Source organism: Drosophila suzukii, chromosome 2L (assembly GCF_043229965.1).
Source record: "Drosophila suzukii chromosome 2L, CBGP_Dsuzu_IsoJpt1.0, whole genome shotgun sequence".
NCBI classification, from domain to species: Eukaryota; Metazoa; Arthropoda; class Insecta; order Diptera; family Drosophilidae; genus Drosophila; species Drosophila suzukii.
In genome coordinates, this window is record NC_092080.1 from 18,278,568 (window position 1) to 18,295,738 (window position 17,171).

At 38.0% G+C, this 17,171-nt stretch overlaps 3 protein-coding genes and 1 long non-coding RNA gene across 7 annotated transcripts in view; 2 read left to right on the top strand and 2 right to left on the bottom strand.

Annotated features, from left to right (window-relative positions):
- Window positions 1-1,075: 1,075 nt before the first annotated feature.
- On the bottom strand, window positions 1,076-2,159 carry LOC139353404 (accessory gland protein Acp29AB-like). The gene is made up of 2 exons (XM_070997579.1): window positions 1,770-2,159; window positions 1,076-1,093 (listed from the first exon to the last, which is right to left on the bottom strand). The coding sequence occupies exons 1-2, from the start codon at window positions 2,157-2,159 to the stop codon at window positions 1,076-1,078; spliced, it is 408 nt and encodes a 135-aa protein (XP_070853680.1).
- Window positions 2,160-2,376: 217 nt separating this feature from the next.
- Window positions 2,377-2,682, bottom strand: LOC139353406 (accessory gland protein Acp29AB-like). The gene has a single exon (XM_070997580.1). It carries the CDS (start codon window positions 2,680-2,682, stop codon window positions 2,377-2,379), a length of 306 nt encoding a protein of 101 aa, XP_070853681.1.
- Window positions 2,683-6,627: 3,945 nt separating this feature from the next.
- The window catches only part of Ggamma30A (guanine nucleotide-binding protein subunit gamma-e), a 50,712-nt gene continuing 40,168 nt past the window's right edge, over window positions 6,628-17,171 (top strand). The window contains exon 1 of the mRNA XM_017086682.4: window positions 6,628-6,889. The gene's annotated coding sequence lies outside the window, so the exon portion shown is untranslated. The remainder of the gene's footprint in view (window positions 6,890-17,171) is intronic.
- LOC139353386 (uncharacterized) lies at window positions 13,623-16,489 on the top strand. 4 transcript variants are annotated; one of them, XR_011604677.1, is made up of 4 exons: window positions 13,623-13,909; window positions 13,998-14,065; window positions 14,165-16,220; window positions 16,273-16,488. It is a non-coding gene; the product is annotated as an uncharacterized lncRNA (long non-coding RNA). The 4 variants fall into 4 exon arrangements; XR_011604675.1 differs by having other exon boundaries at window positions 13,998-16,220; window positions 16,273-16,489; XR_011604676.1 differs by having other exon boundaries at window positions 13,623-14,065.

The following is a 17,171-nucleotide window of genomic DNA, read 5'->3' on the forward strand; positions in this document are numbered from 1 at the left end:
TTAATAAATAATTCATACACTGAAATAGAAACCTATTGAATTTCATAATCACTTTAAATATTTTTTACTACTACTGTTTTTTATTCAATCCGGATTTTATTTAATTTAAATATGAAAATATTTCAATTAACAATTATAGTTCATTTAAATTTTAAAAGATTTTTAATGTTCAATTAAAAATATCTGAAGTTATTGATTGTTATTACGTTAATAAGATGATGTAATGATGATGAATAATAATCATGGCAGTGCTGCATTTTAGTTTGTATTCAATTTACAATTTACAGAAGTCCTTTATAACGATCTTTTAAAATGTCCTAAGCCACAGACTTTTCCTAACATCCAGCTAACAAATTTAATTTGTGCCAAAAGATTTAGTTCTCATCACTACTCTGGAATTAAAGAGTATATTTTGTTTGTGACCAAGTTTCCCGATTCCTTAGTCTGATAATGCTTTAACAATTAAAACCATTCAGTAGAGTTGAGCTTTCTTGAATTTCAATTAGAATTGTTTAGAATGTGACACATCTGGTGGAGTAGTTTTCTGGTAAAAATGGAGATGGTGAATGAAGAGCCCCAAAAATTACAGCCGCAATCCTATTAGCCCGCTTCGAAAATCCCGTTCCCTGCCCATAAATTGCGCTCTGTTTGCTGGTTGCTATCTGTCTCTGCTAGTTGCACTTTGGGTCGCACACAATGGCAAGATTCTAATAAGCGTGGGTGCCACTGGGTGTGCGAATGGCCCACAAATCAAAAGCATTTTTGTCAGCATTTGGGCGGCTTCCCTGGGGGTGGGGGGTGATTGAGGGGGCGTGGCTTGGCCGCCCTCACTTCTGCACGGAACGTGGACACATCCTGTGTGAGGCATTTGAAAATAATACGCACCGCCGGCTCTGCACTTGATGGTTTGCCTACCCTACACTCTACACACCCCGAAAAAAGGTAGGGCCGAAACCTTATTTCAATATCTGGAGGCTTCTGTTTTTAAAGCAAGCGCAAAGCTCTGAAATAATTTATAATTGTTATTTAAAATGTTGTTTACTTAACTATTGTTTTAAAATTTGTGTAATTTATTCTACTTAATGTCATGATACTGAAAGAATTGAAACAAATTTTATGGTATAACTTGTTAAGAATGTTTATCGATTTATGTGGGTGTGAAATTGGATTTAATAACGAATTTGTTTTGCAAATTTCGACCGCGTGTGTCATTTGCAATTACCAAGTAAAGTTTGGGTTTCTATGGGAACTAAGGGAAATATGGGGAAGCAAAATGCGGAAGAGTTATTTTTTCAAATTAGCTTAGATTATATTATTAAGTCGTTTGACCAAAAAGGGAGTTTAAATGTTTTATTTGCTTATTTATAAAAGAAAACGATTGGAAATGTACAAATTACTAGTAAATTATGTATTTTATTTTTATTATTTTCTTATATTTTAAAATACGATCAATTTGCAGTTTATCATATCCATGTATCGGTTTGGCATACGAAGTAGTACTTGTTCCAACAATGTTCAGGGCGCATTAATCCGTGTTTTACATAAATACATCTATCTTTTTTTGAATCAGATTTGAAATTATAATATGGCGGTAACCTGCCGGTTAACGACGATACGAACTCCGAGTGACTGGCCATGTTGTAGAGATCAATCCAGAAAACGCTATCTGCAAATCTTGTAACGACCAAACTAAACTCACTGGCATTATTAAAAGTCGCCAAATGACCTCCCAATTCGCGACATTTGTTGTATGCATAAAACCAACTTACTGGTTGTTTTCTCTCAATGTAAAATAAACGAGATCCAATCTGTTCGAAGAGTGACTGGTTGATCCTCTGGAAAGCTTTCATTTTCTCCTGATGTTCTTCCGACGTATACTGCATAAGATTTCGTAGCGCCTGCAGCTCAATACCCATCTTGATTTGTACCGCCCGCAATTGGTGTTCTATGAGGCTGTCCAACTTGTCGATTTTCTTCTGAGTTTCAGCTTCTTTTATGGAAGTGTATGTGAACCATTGCTGCTGGTGTGCAGCAATCTGACCAGCTAGCATTGGTTGCGGAAGGGCCACTGGACTTTGGCCTTGCGAAAAGTGCTGTCCCTGAGCATGGGGCTCCCAAAGAGCCAAAGCAATGATGGCGTATAAGAAATACTTCAGCATATCTGGAGGTTTTAACTTGTCAGACCCAACCTTTCTGTCCAACTGATTCTTGGTTTAAGTAGTTTTTTTCGCCCCTCCTAACCAGGTAACAAACCGTATCGAAAGCCTTTTAAAGCATTTAATATTTTAATAGAAAGTGCATATTGTGACGAATTTTTCAACATGTTGAATATCTTAACCCATATTGTTTTAATTTGAAGGAAGAACCAGTCTGCCTTTAAGTTTCTTCTTCTGATGTGTGTTCAATAAGTTTCCGTAGCGCCTGAATTTCGTTACCCATCTTGATTTGTATCGCCTGCACTTGGCTTTCTATGACACTCTCCAACTTGTCGATTTTTTCCTGAGTTTCAGTTTCTTTTTGGGAATTGTAAGTGAACCATTGATGCTGGTGTGCTGCAATCTTTTCAGCTAGCGTTGGTTGCTGATAGGCCACCGGACCTTGGCTGTGCGAAAAGCCCTGTCCTTGAGTATGGGGATCCAAAAGACCCCAAGCTATGATGGTGTATAAAAAATACTTCAGCATGTCAGGAGGGTACCGCTTGTCTGACAACTGCTCCTAAGTTGAAGTACTTTTTGTCGCACTTTCTAACAAGGAAAAAACCGTATCGAAAGCATTGAATATTTTAATAGAAACTGCATATTGTGACTAATTTTTTAACATGTTGAATATTTAATATTATCCTAACCATGCGCGGATCCATGGAGGTATAATGGGGATAGATCCCCCACTCGGGTTAAAAAGTATAAGTAATTGCAAAATTTTTTGATTCATACTCAACTTTTTATACCCGTTACTCTCATAGTTTCCGAGATCTCAGCGTTCATCCGGACAGACGGACATGGCTAGATCGACTCGGCTAGTGATCCTGATCAAGAATATATATACTTTATGGGGTCGGAAACGCTTCCTTCTGCCTGTTACATACTTTCCGACGAATCTAGTATACCCTTTTACTCTACGAGTAACGGGTATAATAATCATGACAAAATTAAAAGAAAAGGAAAAAAAAAATTTGAGCTGAGGTTTAAACCCCCATACTATGGAGCGAGAGTTAGATGTTCTAACCTCTAGGCTACTCAGGACTGTGAAAAATTCGAATAGAAAGCCTAAACAGATTTGACACTTATTACTACGATTCGATAATTAGGACTGGACGATACAACCCTACCAACACTAGACCCATATCGATAATCGACAATCGAAGTAGTTGGCCGAGAATTATAACTTGGGAATCATAACAGAGTGGAACTTTTCCCAAAAACGCTATAGGTGAGGTTTAAGGGAACCCCTAGGCTCTCTCATCTCGGCGCCGGTGGTAGCTGAGTGAGTAAAGGGGTTACTTGTCAGCAATAACACCATATCACCACCGGCCCGAGTTCGAATCCCGGTAAGTTCTAAGCAGCTTGACACACAAACAAACAACTAAGGATAAATATACAAGGATACACGTTATAGGGTACACTCTTGAATTGAACGCAATAAATAAAGTAGAATTAAGCAAAATGTGAGCCGAAAAAAAAAGAAAAAGAAAAAAAATATTAGGGAAAATTAGGCTAGATTTTTTTGGCTCAAAAATGTCACCTTTGAAGTACTATATTTATACCCGTTACTCGTAGAGTAAAAGGGTATACTAGATTCGTCGGAAAGTATGTAACAGGCAGAAGGAAGCGTTTCCGACCCCATAGGGTATATATATTCTTGATCAGGATCACTAGCCGAGTCGATCTAGCCATGTCCGTCTGTCCGTCTGTCTGTCCGTCCGGATGAACGCTGAGATCTCGGAAACTATGAGAGCTAGGCTATTGAGATTTGGCGTACAGATTCCTGAGCTTCTTACGCAGCGCAAGTTTGTTTCAGTAGAGTGCCACGCCCACTATAACGCCCACAAACCGCCCAGAACTGTAACTCCTACAGTTTTGATGCTAGAATAAAAATTTTAGCTGAAATGTAATGTTCTCATCAATACCTATCGATTGACCCAAAAAAAAGTTTGCCACGCCCACTTTAACGCCCACAAACCGCGAAAACCTGTGACGCCCACAATTTTCATGCTAGATGAAAAATTTTAACTGAAATTTATTGGTCTCGTCAATACCTATCGATTGATCCAAAAAAACGCCCACTCTAACGCCCATAACGCTTAAATCTGTATACCGCCGGTAGGTGGCGCATTTTAATCTCGCTTTGCTGCTTGCATATCTCTATTTAGCTGAATAACGGGTATCTGATAGTCGAGGTACTCGACTATAGCGTTCTTCCTTGTTTTTGTATGTACCCCCTACATCCAAATTCTGAATCCGCCACTGATCCTAACCCATATTGTTTTGACTCGAAAACAGTACCATACTTCTTTCATAATTTTTGTTTTAAATATAATTTGATTTTTCGGCTGTTAATTGTCTGTAGAAGCTACGCAAAATATTATTCAGGCGTAAAAAATATTTGATATTATTTGTGACATATAAAAAGAGTACGAAAACGAATTATATTCATAAAGATTTTTCGTCTCTGCATACTTATCACTTTCCACGGGCTCATGACAATCGTACAATTTGAGCATTTCGTTAATTAAGTCGATTGGCTAAAAGTTTTAATTGGCTCGTTGGTCGTGCTCGCTTAAAGCCGCAAAATGGATGAGCGGTGGAGAAGGGGAGGCAGCTGTCAAACGGCATTCCCAATCGATGGCAGACTCAATATCACGCTGAAAAAGGATATATGTGGGTATATATCCAGAGCAGATAAATTCAGCAGCAACGACAACGAAACGCAATTTCATCCGACCAAACGATGCGTTAAGCATATAAAATGCAAAACGGAAGCAGCGTTCATGGATAGATTACACAGCTTCTTACAAATGTGCATTGCATCACACACCGCCCACTGACCCGCCCCCGTATTTCCCATTTTCAACGCTTTTCCTGCGTGTCTGCAACTGTTGCATATTGCAGTGCGTGCGTTGCCTTTATTGTCCTGATGTTAATGGAAACACCTGCTCGCGGCGGAGAAGTCAGCGCCGGAGTCCATGAACGAGTGCCATTGTGGGTGAAATTTGGAGGAATGGCAGGGGTGTTCCTGAATCGCCCTTAAGCTGCGTCACTATCTCCTCGTCGGATGGCAGAAGGATGTACCAGGAATGACATCTTTTGCGAGCGTTTTCAGGTAATGCTGGCGAGAGATAGATTTCCATTCCACAAAGTGCTGCAGGTAAAAGTGTTTCTGTGTCAGCTGTTGATGGGGACCTAATGCCCTGCAGTAGTACCAAAAATTAGTGATACGATCGTATCAATTACTTGAAACATATGTTAAAAAATGCGTTGGGGACACATATATTACCAGTTTTTTGAAATTACTTTTAAATTAACACACCTAAGGTGTGTTCGTTTAGATAATAATTATTTTAACTCTTTATTTACTGCATACTTTTAGACACCTGAATATAATTAATATTAAATACTAAGTGCATACTAATTTTCGAGAGCCAACAACTCAATATATTTATTTAATTTGGAATTAAAAAATATTTTAATATTTAGGTGTCTAAAAGTATGCAGTACTTTTTAATATTGTCGGGCCAGGAAAATAATAATAATAATAAATAATTAGATTTTTTTGTATAATATTTTTCGTGATTCAATTACTAAATACATTAACTTGGAGAAGTTCAGGCTAGGGAAGTTTGACTGTAAAAGAAAAAATTTGCTTATGATCGAATTAATAGTAGTTGAAAGACATACAATCCCAAAAGTGAACTAAGGAAGTTGGAGTTTATGGCCTTTCCATAAAACCCTCCAGGTTAATGAGCGCCAAGAGGGCGAGTGGTTCAATTGAATTGTGTGCTGTAAGTTGGGCAAACCAATTAAAATTTCGACTGGCCGTTTCGGTGGCGATAAAGAAAGAATAGGAAAAGTATGGGCATTTTCCGCCCGTTCAACCCCTTTTGCACAGGTGTTAAGGAATTCCACTCGTTCCCCGTGCACTCCAAACTGCACTTTGCACTCACTCAAGAATTCACTCGAGCCAGCCAACGATCCAATTCCACTCGTTCCTCGGGGACTCACCGTGCGCCTTGGCGTATGCAACGCATTTCAGTCGCTTGTGGGAGGCAGTTGCATTCGATTGCCAGCATTTTCAACGGAAGCAAGCGGAAAAGCCAGAGAGCAGCGGAAAAGCGGAGCCGAGAGAACGAGAACGAGAGCGGAGAGGGAGACGCAGAGCACATTTCGCTGGTTGGTCTGGTTCTTCATTCGACACATTTTCCTTCAGTTTTCCTTCCTTCGGCAGTGACACCGCTAGCCGTCGCTTATTTTTCCGTTCTGTTATTGTTGGCCTTTGTTTATTAGTGCGTGTCTTCGCTGCGAGCGATTCTCGTAATTGAAACGAGAGCGACATAATTAAATTAAAATTTACTCGCACACAGTAGCACACTAGCATCGATAGACGGGCCAACTAATCACATTACCAGCCATCAGCCATCAGCCAACAGCCATCAGCCACCAAGCCATCGTCAGTCGGAAACCGAATCGCAGACCCGCAACACAAGACTCACAGTTCGCATTGCATACTTTTTGGCGCGCTCCGAAATAAACACTCTAGTACCCACACCAATACACACTACACTACACTAACACACAATCAGGCTCGGTTGCTGCGAGTGTGCGAGTGTGTGTGTGAGTGCTTTCTGAAGTCGCCCATCCTGCGAAGCGACAAAATTCATCAACTCTTGTGTCTGGTGAGTTGACATAAAAGACAATAGAAATGCTGGCAATAAAAGGCGAATTTCCAAGAAAAGTGCTTGGGGCATCTCAGGGTCTTGCAAATATTTGGTGTGAAAATGACAACTAACATCATGAAGTTCAAGCTTCTGAAATCAGCCAAAAAACTCATTTGAAGATCACTTCTGAGAACAGTATAAGTATTCCATTTTCAATAGTTTTAAAGAAGGATGTTAATAATTTTTTTTTTTCGGGATCAAAAGAAAACGAAAGATATTTATAAATCTTTTAGGGAATCATTTGAATATTCTTCAGTACATTTATGTTAAACAAATATAACGAAATCTTGAATAGGTTTTTATCATGAATTAAAGACAATCTTATCTATGTCTATATTACTATTGGTTTGGCATGTGTACTTTGTGTTCTTCAGTGTATATTTCAAAAATGGGTTATATAATTTTTGATTTTTAATTCGATGGTTTTAAAATAGTAAGATGAACATATCTCGTTACTCTCTAACTTACATTTACCTATTACCCAAAGCGGAAAAACTTTTATGACTGAGCCCCAACCTGTAGTATTTATAACTTTCATAGGAATTCATCCTCATTAAACTTTGGCATAAACATTTCAAAATCTACTATTCGTAGCTGTTTTCCACTTGATCAGTTTTGAGTATCGAGCATAAAATTCCCTTTCATCTCGATGGAATTGAAATTTTTGCTACCGTGAATGCCTGAAATTTGGTCACCAAGGCCGATAATAATAAAAACCTCTGTGCTGGACATATAAACGAGTATTTAATATAGTTTCTGGAAATGCCTAATGGACTTTTGCAGGGATGAAAACTGATGACCTTGTTTCAAAATCGGTCTTTGTTAATAAAATGGGTTAGTTGTATGCCAACTTGCGGTGGGGTAACACTATATGAACATCAACAGTTAACTAAGATTTAATTTCATAACCTACATTGCACGAATTCGATATACCCTTTTCCTTAAGGATTAATGGGTATTAAAACAATGACAACGGGGGAAGTATTAACCCGCAGGCTTCCTTTGTCCCGCTTAACATCGCCGTGACTCGTTGTGAAACAAGTGAACCGAAATTGTCATTCATCCGGGGATCGATGATCCCATGCAAAATCCCGGCACCGCCCATCCGCCCCTCTTAATGTATCTGCCCATCCTTGACCAGCCGAAAGCATCTGTGGTTAATGTGCGACAATTGTTCGATTTTCCTGCCCGTGTCCGCAATTGCAATTTACCGCGTTGTAATTATTTTACTTGCATGCATTATTATTTTTTTAGCACAACTGCAATTATGAGGATTTTTTGCATCAATTTAAAAACTGTTTCGTAAAATGTAATGTCATTACTTGCCTTTCCGCGTTGCTGGTCGGTTAAATTGAACAAATCATTTCTGTTTGCATGCTAAATTGGATGATTGAATTGCATGTGCATTAAATACGTGTTGTTTCACCGCTTGCAAAGAACTCCCCCCAACAACCCATCGAAATTGCCCGAACAACGCAATCACATTCGCTCACAACTCGCATTTGTCGCGCTTCAATTATAGTGGAAAATATTTGCATTCCAACGCATTGGCCAGGGGCGGGGAAAGGGAAAATCATGAAGGGATATTTGCCTACGTGCCATTCGAAGGATATTCCAACGAGGTCCTTTAGGTAGGGGCCTCAACGTGGGCTTTGCATTTCGCATTTGTGTCCATTGTCCGTTTAAGCACGAGATCGGAATTATGTATGCTCCGTTTAATAATTAATTAAAAGGGGGAAATAATTTAACACGTAGAAACGTACTTATTTGATTTTTTGTTGAATCTGCGTGATAACTGAAAAACACTTCATGGCATATGAAATCCAACTGGTTTAAAAATTCCTTGGGGACATTGCTTATAAAAAACAATCTTTAAATATTTAATGCGTTTTGCTTTTATTTATTAGCAACATAAATAATAAAATATTTTCAATTTCTTCATTCTGAAAAAATCTGAAATATATATTTACCTACATCCAATCTCATCCCCATTTAAAATTGCATTTCCTTTTATGCAGTTCGTGCATATTGCTTCGTCTGAGCACGACAAGTGGAAAATTCACTTTACAAAATCCTCCGACAAAAACGTATACATAATTTAATAGAATATTATTTTCTGCTGAGACGGCAGGCGGCAGATGGCCAATGGCCGAGCCACGATAATGCATAGATAATGCGGCAGACTGCAGATTCCGTTTCCATCTAACCCTCCCGATTTTCCACCTCCCCACCATCATTGCCCAGAGTGAACCAGATGAAAAACTGCATTTCCTGGGGTTCCGGTTCTCCTACTGCATCAACAAATTATAATTGCAGGGGCTCCTCCAGCTTGGTTGGTAGTTTGAATAGGGATGAGAAAAAAGGGGAGGGGGATGGGGGGGCGGTACCGGTCAGTTTCAGCGTGCGTTGGCAAAAGTCGTAAAGAATCCTCCACTCTCACCCACCCATCTTTTAGAGGGAATCGCCGACAAGAGCCTGGTCAAGTTGACGTTTTTGGTCCGCGACTCCGGTGCTTTCTGCTCCTTCCTCCCACTATTTTCTCGCCGGAGAAAGTATGTTAATAAAAATTTTAATTTATCGCCAGGCATAAAAAGTGGTAAAGTGCTGGGCAGGCAGCCCTTCGCTTTCCCCATCGTTAGCTCGCAGGGATATTTTCATATTTTCCCTTTTTATATTCACTGTGTGCTTCAACACGCACAAAACGCGTTCGTTGGCATCGCCATCGTTCGAGCCCTCAATGACCTCTACAGTCAGAAAAATATTTGATTCTTGACATCATTTAAAAAACGTTTATGAACATTAAAGACACAAAAAAATTGGCCAGAAATGCGAACAAAAATAAATAATAATGGAAGTGTTTTGAAATCTCTTTGAAATTTAATATTAGGTGCCTAAAAGTATGCAGTGAATATGGGATAGTTGTCATTCTGAATGAATCAATGCTACTTCTTAGTCTTAAATATATTATTGCATACTTTTAGACACCTAAATAAAACTAATTGATTCAATTAGTGGGCAATACAAAATTTTCACAGTAATGAAGTTATTTCTGATAAAAATAAGTTAATTTTTATAGATTTGTTTTCGTTTATTATGTTTCTAATTAAATATGAAATATAAGTAAATTCAAGTTAGTATCTTTTCAAGTGCATTTCCTCTTCGTCAGTCGTGTTGACGGTGTCAGTGACGCCCTCGTCCACTTAGGAATAACCTCCCCACTGAGCGGGCGCCTCATCGATAATAGTTTCAAGAGTTTTTCGGCCAAGCAAAATAGAAATGCACGCCGAGTGCCGTCTGCAGATCCCCCAGTCCCCCAATTATAACCCCCTCCAACGCCGCCGCTTGAAGAACGCCCCCCAGCGAAAGTAACGCAACGTGGGGCGTGGCAGAGAGGCGTCCACTTCAAAGTTCGATTTTCTGTATTGAAAATTGGCGTGCATTAGTTTCAGACTTTTCCAAGTTCTTCTGCGGGGAGATGATGAAAGGGTGCTTTTGGAGGTTTTGTGGGAGGTTCAGGACGATAACTATACAATTTTGAATTGTATACCTTTTCCGCGACTTTAATTATGTACCTATATAAAGATATTTTCTATTTTAATTAGCAAAATTAAACTATTATAAATCATCTTTAAATATGAGCAGAATTGGTATCGTCTTATTAAATACACTAGTATTATAATCTATTGATTAGATTAGAAATGTCAACTAAAATCTTACTTGATAAATGCTATAACTATTCTTCCATTCGAACAGAAACCAATTAATCAGAATTAACTGCACTTATCTGTAGATTTTCAGATTTCCATTTGCCTAGATTAGCATTACCACTCTTGTCCAAATGGAATCCCATAAATAGGCTCTTCCATCTGGCTGACTGCACACATTTTTCACGGCAGCTCCATCACAGTGCGGTGGTGCACATAAAACTGAACGGAGATACATAGACCCTAAAATTGTGTCAGCTCGTAAATTGCGTTGGCTAATAAACTCGTGTTGTTCAGTTGGCCCCGTCGCATTATAAATAACCCACGCGACATGGGTCTGGATTTCCAGCCACCAACTCCCCGAACCACTTACCCATCCACCGCACAATCCACAAATGCGACTATAAGCGGAAGTGCAGGCACAAAATTTGCTCCCAACCATCCGCCTTCCGGTTTCCGTGCGGTGTCTCTTTCTTTTCCTCCTCCTCCGTCTCTTTCTAGTCCGGGTGCAACGTAGCAGAAGTTTGATAAATTAAATTTTACAACCCTCTATTCGAATTGCGACATTTCGTGGCGTATTTTCTTTTCTTCCCTAACCAACTATTAGAAAATGTAATAATAAAATATTTAATGACCACCTCTTTGGGGCAGAGCAAACAATCGTGAGCGGTTCTAGATAAATGTTGAATGACCAATGGAAATGTTATACTTTTCTTTATTTTTTTGAAAGAAATATCTACGAACTTTCTTTTTTTAATGAGAACGTTTTGTCTAGTATATATGCCATTAAACTTAAATCGTATATGATTATGGTGCTGTAAGTACCATAAATTTATTAGGAAATTGGATAAATGTATAGTCTTAAAATGAATAAAAGGGTTATATGATATTAAAATGAATTGAAATATTAAGCTCAGTTCGTTTTTCCATATAATTTAATTTCAATAAATAAATATAATGCCCAGTCGATTAATTATATTCATTGTCTTCCCATTTAAATGAACAAATTAAACCTTTGAAAAAGAAAAATAGGATTATCGCTTCCGTTTTAGTTTGGTCAAATTAAAACCATTAATTGCGCCTGGCTAAAATACGTTCAATTTCCCTGTTTTCCGCTTAACTGGATTTTTAATTGCTATTTGTGCAACATATTAGAAGGGTCCACCAACACTACCTACCGAGTAACTCACACAAGCAAAGTGTTTTCCACACGAACTGGAGGTGCAAACGGGCCATAGAAAAATACGAAAAAATGTGTAACGGCATAATTTAGCATCAACGCCTTTCAAAGTAGGCCAAAATACATAATCAGGGGGCGTGGCTGAACATGGCAAGCGGAAAAACCCAGAAATTGCACCGAATAAAAATTGCAAAAATGGCGGAGAAGAAATGATTGTAACTGGGAATAGGAAGGAAGTGAAAAAAATCGGCTGCAAAATTATACGAGGCGGCGTTCGCACACAGCTGCAATTTTATTCCTTTGCATGTGTGTGTGTATTTGTGTGCAGGTGGCAGCTGTGTATGTGCGTGTGTATGTGGGAGTCGGGTCCTGGTCTACAGATAATTTCTTTGCCTTTCCACATTGCAGCGACGAGCATTTTCCCAATGTATTTTTCGCAAAGTTTCCGGTACGCTCGGCAGAAAATTTATTGAACCATGAAATGTTTGTGTACGTGTCCTGGCCGAAGGATAGAAGCTGACAAGCGGTGTCCCGGCGATGGGGATGGGTTTTGGGGGAGTTTTCCGGGCCGGATCGTCGGAGGCTGCCATAGAGTCACCTCCGTTGGGGGAAGCTAAGGAGGGACATTTGGCGGGTGGCAGGGCCACTGTTACTTTCGAGTTGTTATTTTGCCATCGTTTACCCGGTAAAATGCTACCCTTGGGATATACCCTAAAAATATAGTCGTACAACTTCTGATTAAACATTTAGTGGCTTTCAAATCGAAATTAATTTGGCAGAATTTCATTAGGACAATGTACCAATACTAGAGCAAGATTTACAATATAAGAACCCAAAAATAACTAGGAAAATATATTTTGATTTTTTTTCTAATTTCTTAATTTCTAATCACTTTTCTGGATTTATAAGAATTTAAACAAGTAGGGTGAAAATAGTATCGTGAAAATATACCAACATTAAATTATTATTATTATAACTTACAATCTTAGCCAAAAAAACAGTATCAAATATATTTAAGAATGTGTTTAATACTTTTATCTATTATTAAACGATGGTCTTACATCCTAATTCTCTTTATGGTTCAAACGATATAAGAAAACATCGTTGAAAAAAGCTTGCAGAATTTCATTGAGACAAAATAGGAACACTAAGGAATGAAAAACCTTTAGGGATTTACCATTTAAGAGCCATAAAATAAGTAAGCTGATATGTTTTCAAAATTGTTTAATTAAGGCATTTCCCAACTAATGAAAGGTCTCACTTGCCAAAACATTTAGTGTCAAAAAATGTGTAAAACAGATTTCCCTGTAATGATTTTAAGGATAGTCATTTGTAAATGCCTATAAAATTAGTGTTTGGTTTATAATAAAATTAAATTAGTGTGCATAAGCTATTAAATAATCGAAAACAGCAATTTCGTTTCATAAAATGAATTCATTAGAACCTATTATAATTCAGATTCAGTTAAAAGTTGCATGTGGGCAACGTTTGGGCTATGATGATGCCCGCAGGGTATATCCAGGGTAGGAATTCCCAGGCTGATTTCGTTGGCTTCGGCGAGAGTTTTCACTTGTTAGTTGTTGTCTTATTGCTTATTTGCTCAAGTTCTTTGCTCTGCTTCGGCTCCTTGGGTTTCTCCCAGGCTCGCGTGCAAACTTTGCATTACTTTCACCGTTTCCCCCCCTCTGGAAACCAACACCCGATATCCATCCACCAATTCCCTAAAAAGGGGACCCTCTGCAGCACGTAGCTGCTTTGTTTTTGCTTTGAAAAATATTTAGTTGAACTTTTATTTAACGCACCAATGCACTATGGGTAAAAAACCCGATTTTGGTGCATAAACCTATTTATTTTCTTAATTAATTTTTATGAATGGCCCATACTAATCGAATCTAGACATCTTCATTTCAAAAAAACCGCCCTCCAAAAATTTTTGGTGGCAACTCTGTAGTATTGCCACTCCAACAAAGTCAGCTATTCGAGAGGCTTTGCTATGTCGTTAAATTGGCGCGAAAAATTGGCGAACTTTACGTGCTTGTTGTTTTCTGTGAAAAAAAAGTTTAATAAATATGAAAATGGAAATTCCTTGCAAAGGTATTTATTAATGCAAATTAGCTTAAACATTTGATTTTATGTGTCTTGTTGTCCACCTGTGAACTGTTTTATATGTGTATCTTTATAGATTTGAACTTACAATTGTGTTTGTGTTTTGTGGAGTATAACTTATTAATAGCACAGACTTGCAAAAGAGTAAGAACGAGAAATTGATTACAAAAGTGTCCTTATTGTCATACAACTAATCGTTTTTGCTCATTTTTGCTCCTTTTCGCTAAACTTGCGTTTATGTAGAGACATATGTGTTTGGTCACGGGGCTCTTCTTGCAGTTTGGGAAAGCAACAAACGCTCGCGAGAAGCATTGGAGACTTACATATTCGACAAATTGAATGCCGATCATCAAAATGAAACAATAATAAAAACAATATCAACTAAAATTACTAACTTTATAAATTACATAAATAAACATTTGCCTCGATGCTGCCGAAACATAAAGCGATTTAGACAAAAACACGCTATGTGGCTAGCCGGTAATATGACTATACTTTCTGATAGAAATGAATCCCCACAGAAGAAAGGTGGTCGTCCAAAATTGTCATATGAAGCTGCTGGTAAACGACTCAAAATAAAGTTGGCATCTGAACTTGCGGTAGAAAATGAAAATTCAACTCCTTTGTTACTACACGCTGCTAACATTTCCGCCAGAAAATCAACAGAAAATGAAATTATTAAAAAAAGTGATAGAACTGAATCGCTGGCTCCGAGTCCAATAACTTCTGAAAAGGCATTCGCTTTTTTTATGGAAAATGGATTTACTAAGCAGCAATACATAAATGTAAAACAAATTAGTAAACAACATGGCTGCGATATTTACCCCCCTTATTCGAAAATAGCTGAGGAGAAATTAAAATGTAGACCTGCTGGAATAGCATGGACCGAAAATGAAGCCAAAGTTTCCTTGCAAAACTTATTGAACCATACCGCTTCACGAATATTACTGATGCAAAAGGAAGTTTGTGAAGTACTTTCAGATGTTACTCATTGTACTCTTATTTTTAGCTACGGTTTTGATGGGTCTACTGGTCACAGTTTATACAAACAAAAATTTAGCATCGCAGAGGGTCAATCTTTAGATGATTCTCTTTTTGTTACATCAATGACTCCTATAAAAATGATAGATCAGAAACAAAGGGTCATTTGGTTAAATAAATCGCCTCAGTCCATAAGATTTTGCCGTCCTGTGAAAATTGCTTACGTAAAAGAAACAACGTCTCTTATATTAAAAGAAAATGAAAACTTGGACAATCAGATTAAAAACCTGGATATATACGTGCATCCTTATCAATCAGCCGAAATTTTTGTAAAATTTGATGGGCACCTGACACTTATAGACGGCAAGGTGTTAAATATATTAACAGGAACGAAATCCTGTCAGTTGTGTCCAATGTGTGGGGCAAAGCCCACCCAGCTTCTTACTATTACTGATTTTAACTCCAAAACGTTTGATATGAAGCCACATACGGATCAATATGGATTAAGTTCCCTTCATGCGTGGATCCGCTTTTTTGAATTCTTGCTCAAAATATCGTACAGAATTGAGCTTAGAAAGTGGCATGTCAAGGGAAATGACAAAATCGAATTGGAGGCACGTAAACATAAAGTTCAAGCAGCGTTTTGGAATGATATGGGGCTTCATGTGGACAAGCCGAGACAAAACGGCAGTGGCAATACAAATGACGGAAATACGGCGAGGCGGGCATTCTCCAACCCAAAATTATTGTCCTCTATATTAGGAATAGATCACAGTTTGATTCAGCGCCTACATGTAATTCTGATCGCCATAAATTGTCATTACCCTATAAATTCGGAAAAATTCAAAATATTCTGTTCAGAAACTTTTTCTATGTATATGGCTAATTACTTTTGGTACCCCATGTCGCCAACAGTGCACAAAGTTTTAGTACATGGATACATAATCATTGAAAAATCGATTGTTCCTGTTGGCTCTTTAGCAGAAAGTGCATCAGAAGCAAGACACAAACTTTTTAAGGCTGACAGAAAAGATCATGCCAGAAAATGTAGCCGGGTTGACAATATGTCAGATGTTTTTCACAGAGCTATGGATTCGTCTGATCCCCTATTATCTAGTTTTTGCTCAACAAAAACCAACCGGATGCCTCTGCCAGCAGAGGTTGTAGATCTTTTGGATTCGCCAATCATATCCCCAGGCACAGAAGACACAGATGAAGAAAATTGTAACGATGATGTAAGTGACACTTTTGAAATAGAATTAGAGGAAGAGGTACCAGACGATATTGAAAACTAAAAAACAAGGAAAAAATAAAAAGAGTAAGTTAAAATTGTTGAGTTATTAAAAAAAATTAATCGAATTTTTTTTCAGTGTTCTTCAAATGTAACAATGGATCCCAAATATGTTACCGGTTTTTTTCTATAATGTAACACCAAATAGGATTAAAATTATAATTTATAATAATTACTTATTTTAAAATGTATTTTTAACCACTGTGCGGTGGACAAATTAAAAAAAAAAACAAAAACCAAAATTTTGTTTAAATTTAAATAATACACCAAAAAAAGTTTCAAGTCAATATCTTAAAAACTAGAGTTTATGCACCAAAAACGGTTTTTTTGCCCATAGTGCAATGGCCACTTGGCTATTGGCTTCAGCTGTGGAATCGACTTTGAACGGATTCAGAAGCTCCTTTTGTTGGTTTCGAGGGGAAAACGCAGAGAGGGTCCCTTGGTTTTCGCTGGGTTTTCCTCACTTTAAGCTGCATTTTGTGTTATTTTTGTTGCTGTTGTATCTGTTACTGCCGCATGGCTCATAATTTTTCATTGCTGTCGGAGTTTCCCTCCGGCTTACCCTTCCGTGCCATGAAAAATTGATGCCAGTTTCGATTTGATTGGATTTGAAATGCTATCGAAGTATATTGAATTGCTTTTGCCGGGGGGTTTGGTGATGGGCTACGATTGGGGATTGGGTGCTGCAATCAGGGGTTAATAGTTGCTGGCTGACATTGAAGTTGCTTGGATTTTCTCAGCTTGGCGGTAATTGCTCTACGGATTTATTTAAACACTCCCCCCCAAGGAGTCTTGAGCCTCAGGTTGTTCACAGGTGATTAATTCAAGTTCTAACTCCTTTGAGTGGCTTCATGTTGACCAGATTTGTACGATAAAATGTTGAGAAAATGTGCTTGTAAATTGTGTTTCTTGTGTGTATGTGAAAGGGAAACTGATATCAGTAATTATTAAGACATTTTTGACAAGTTAACGGCAGTA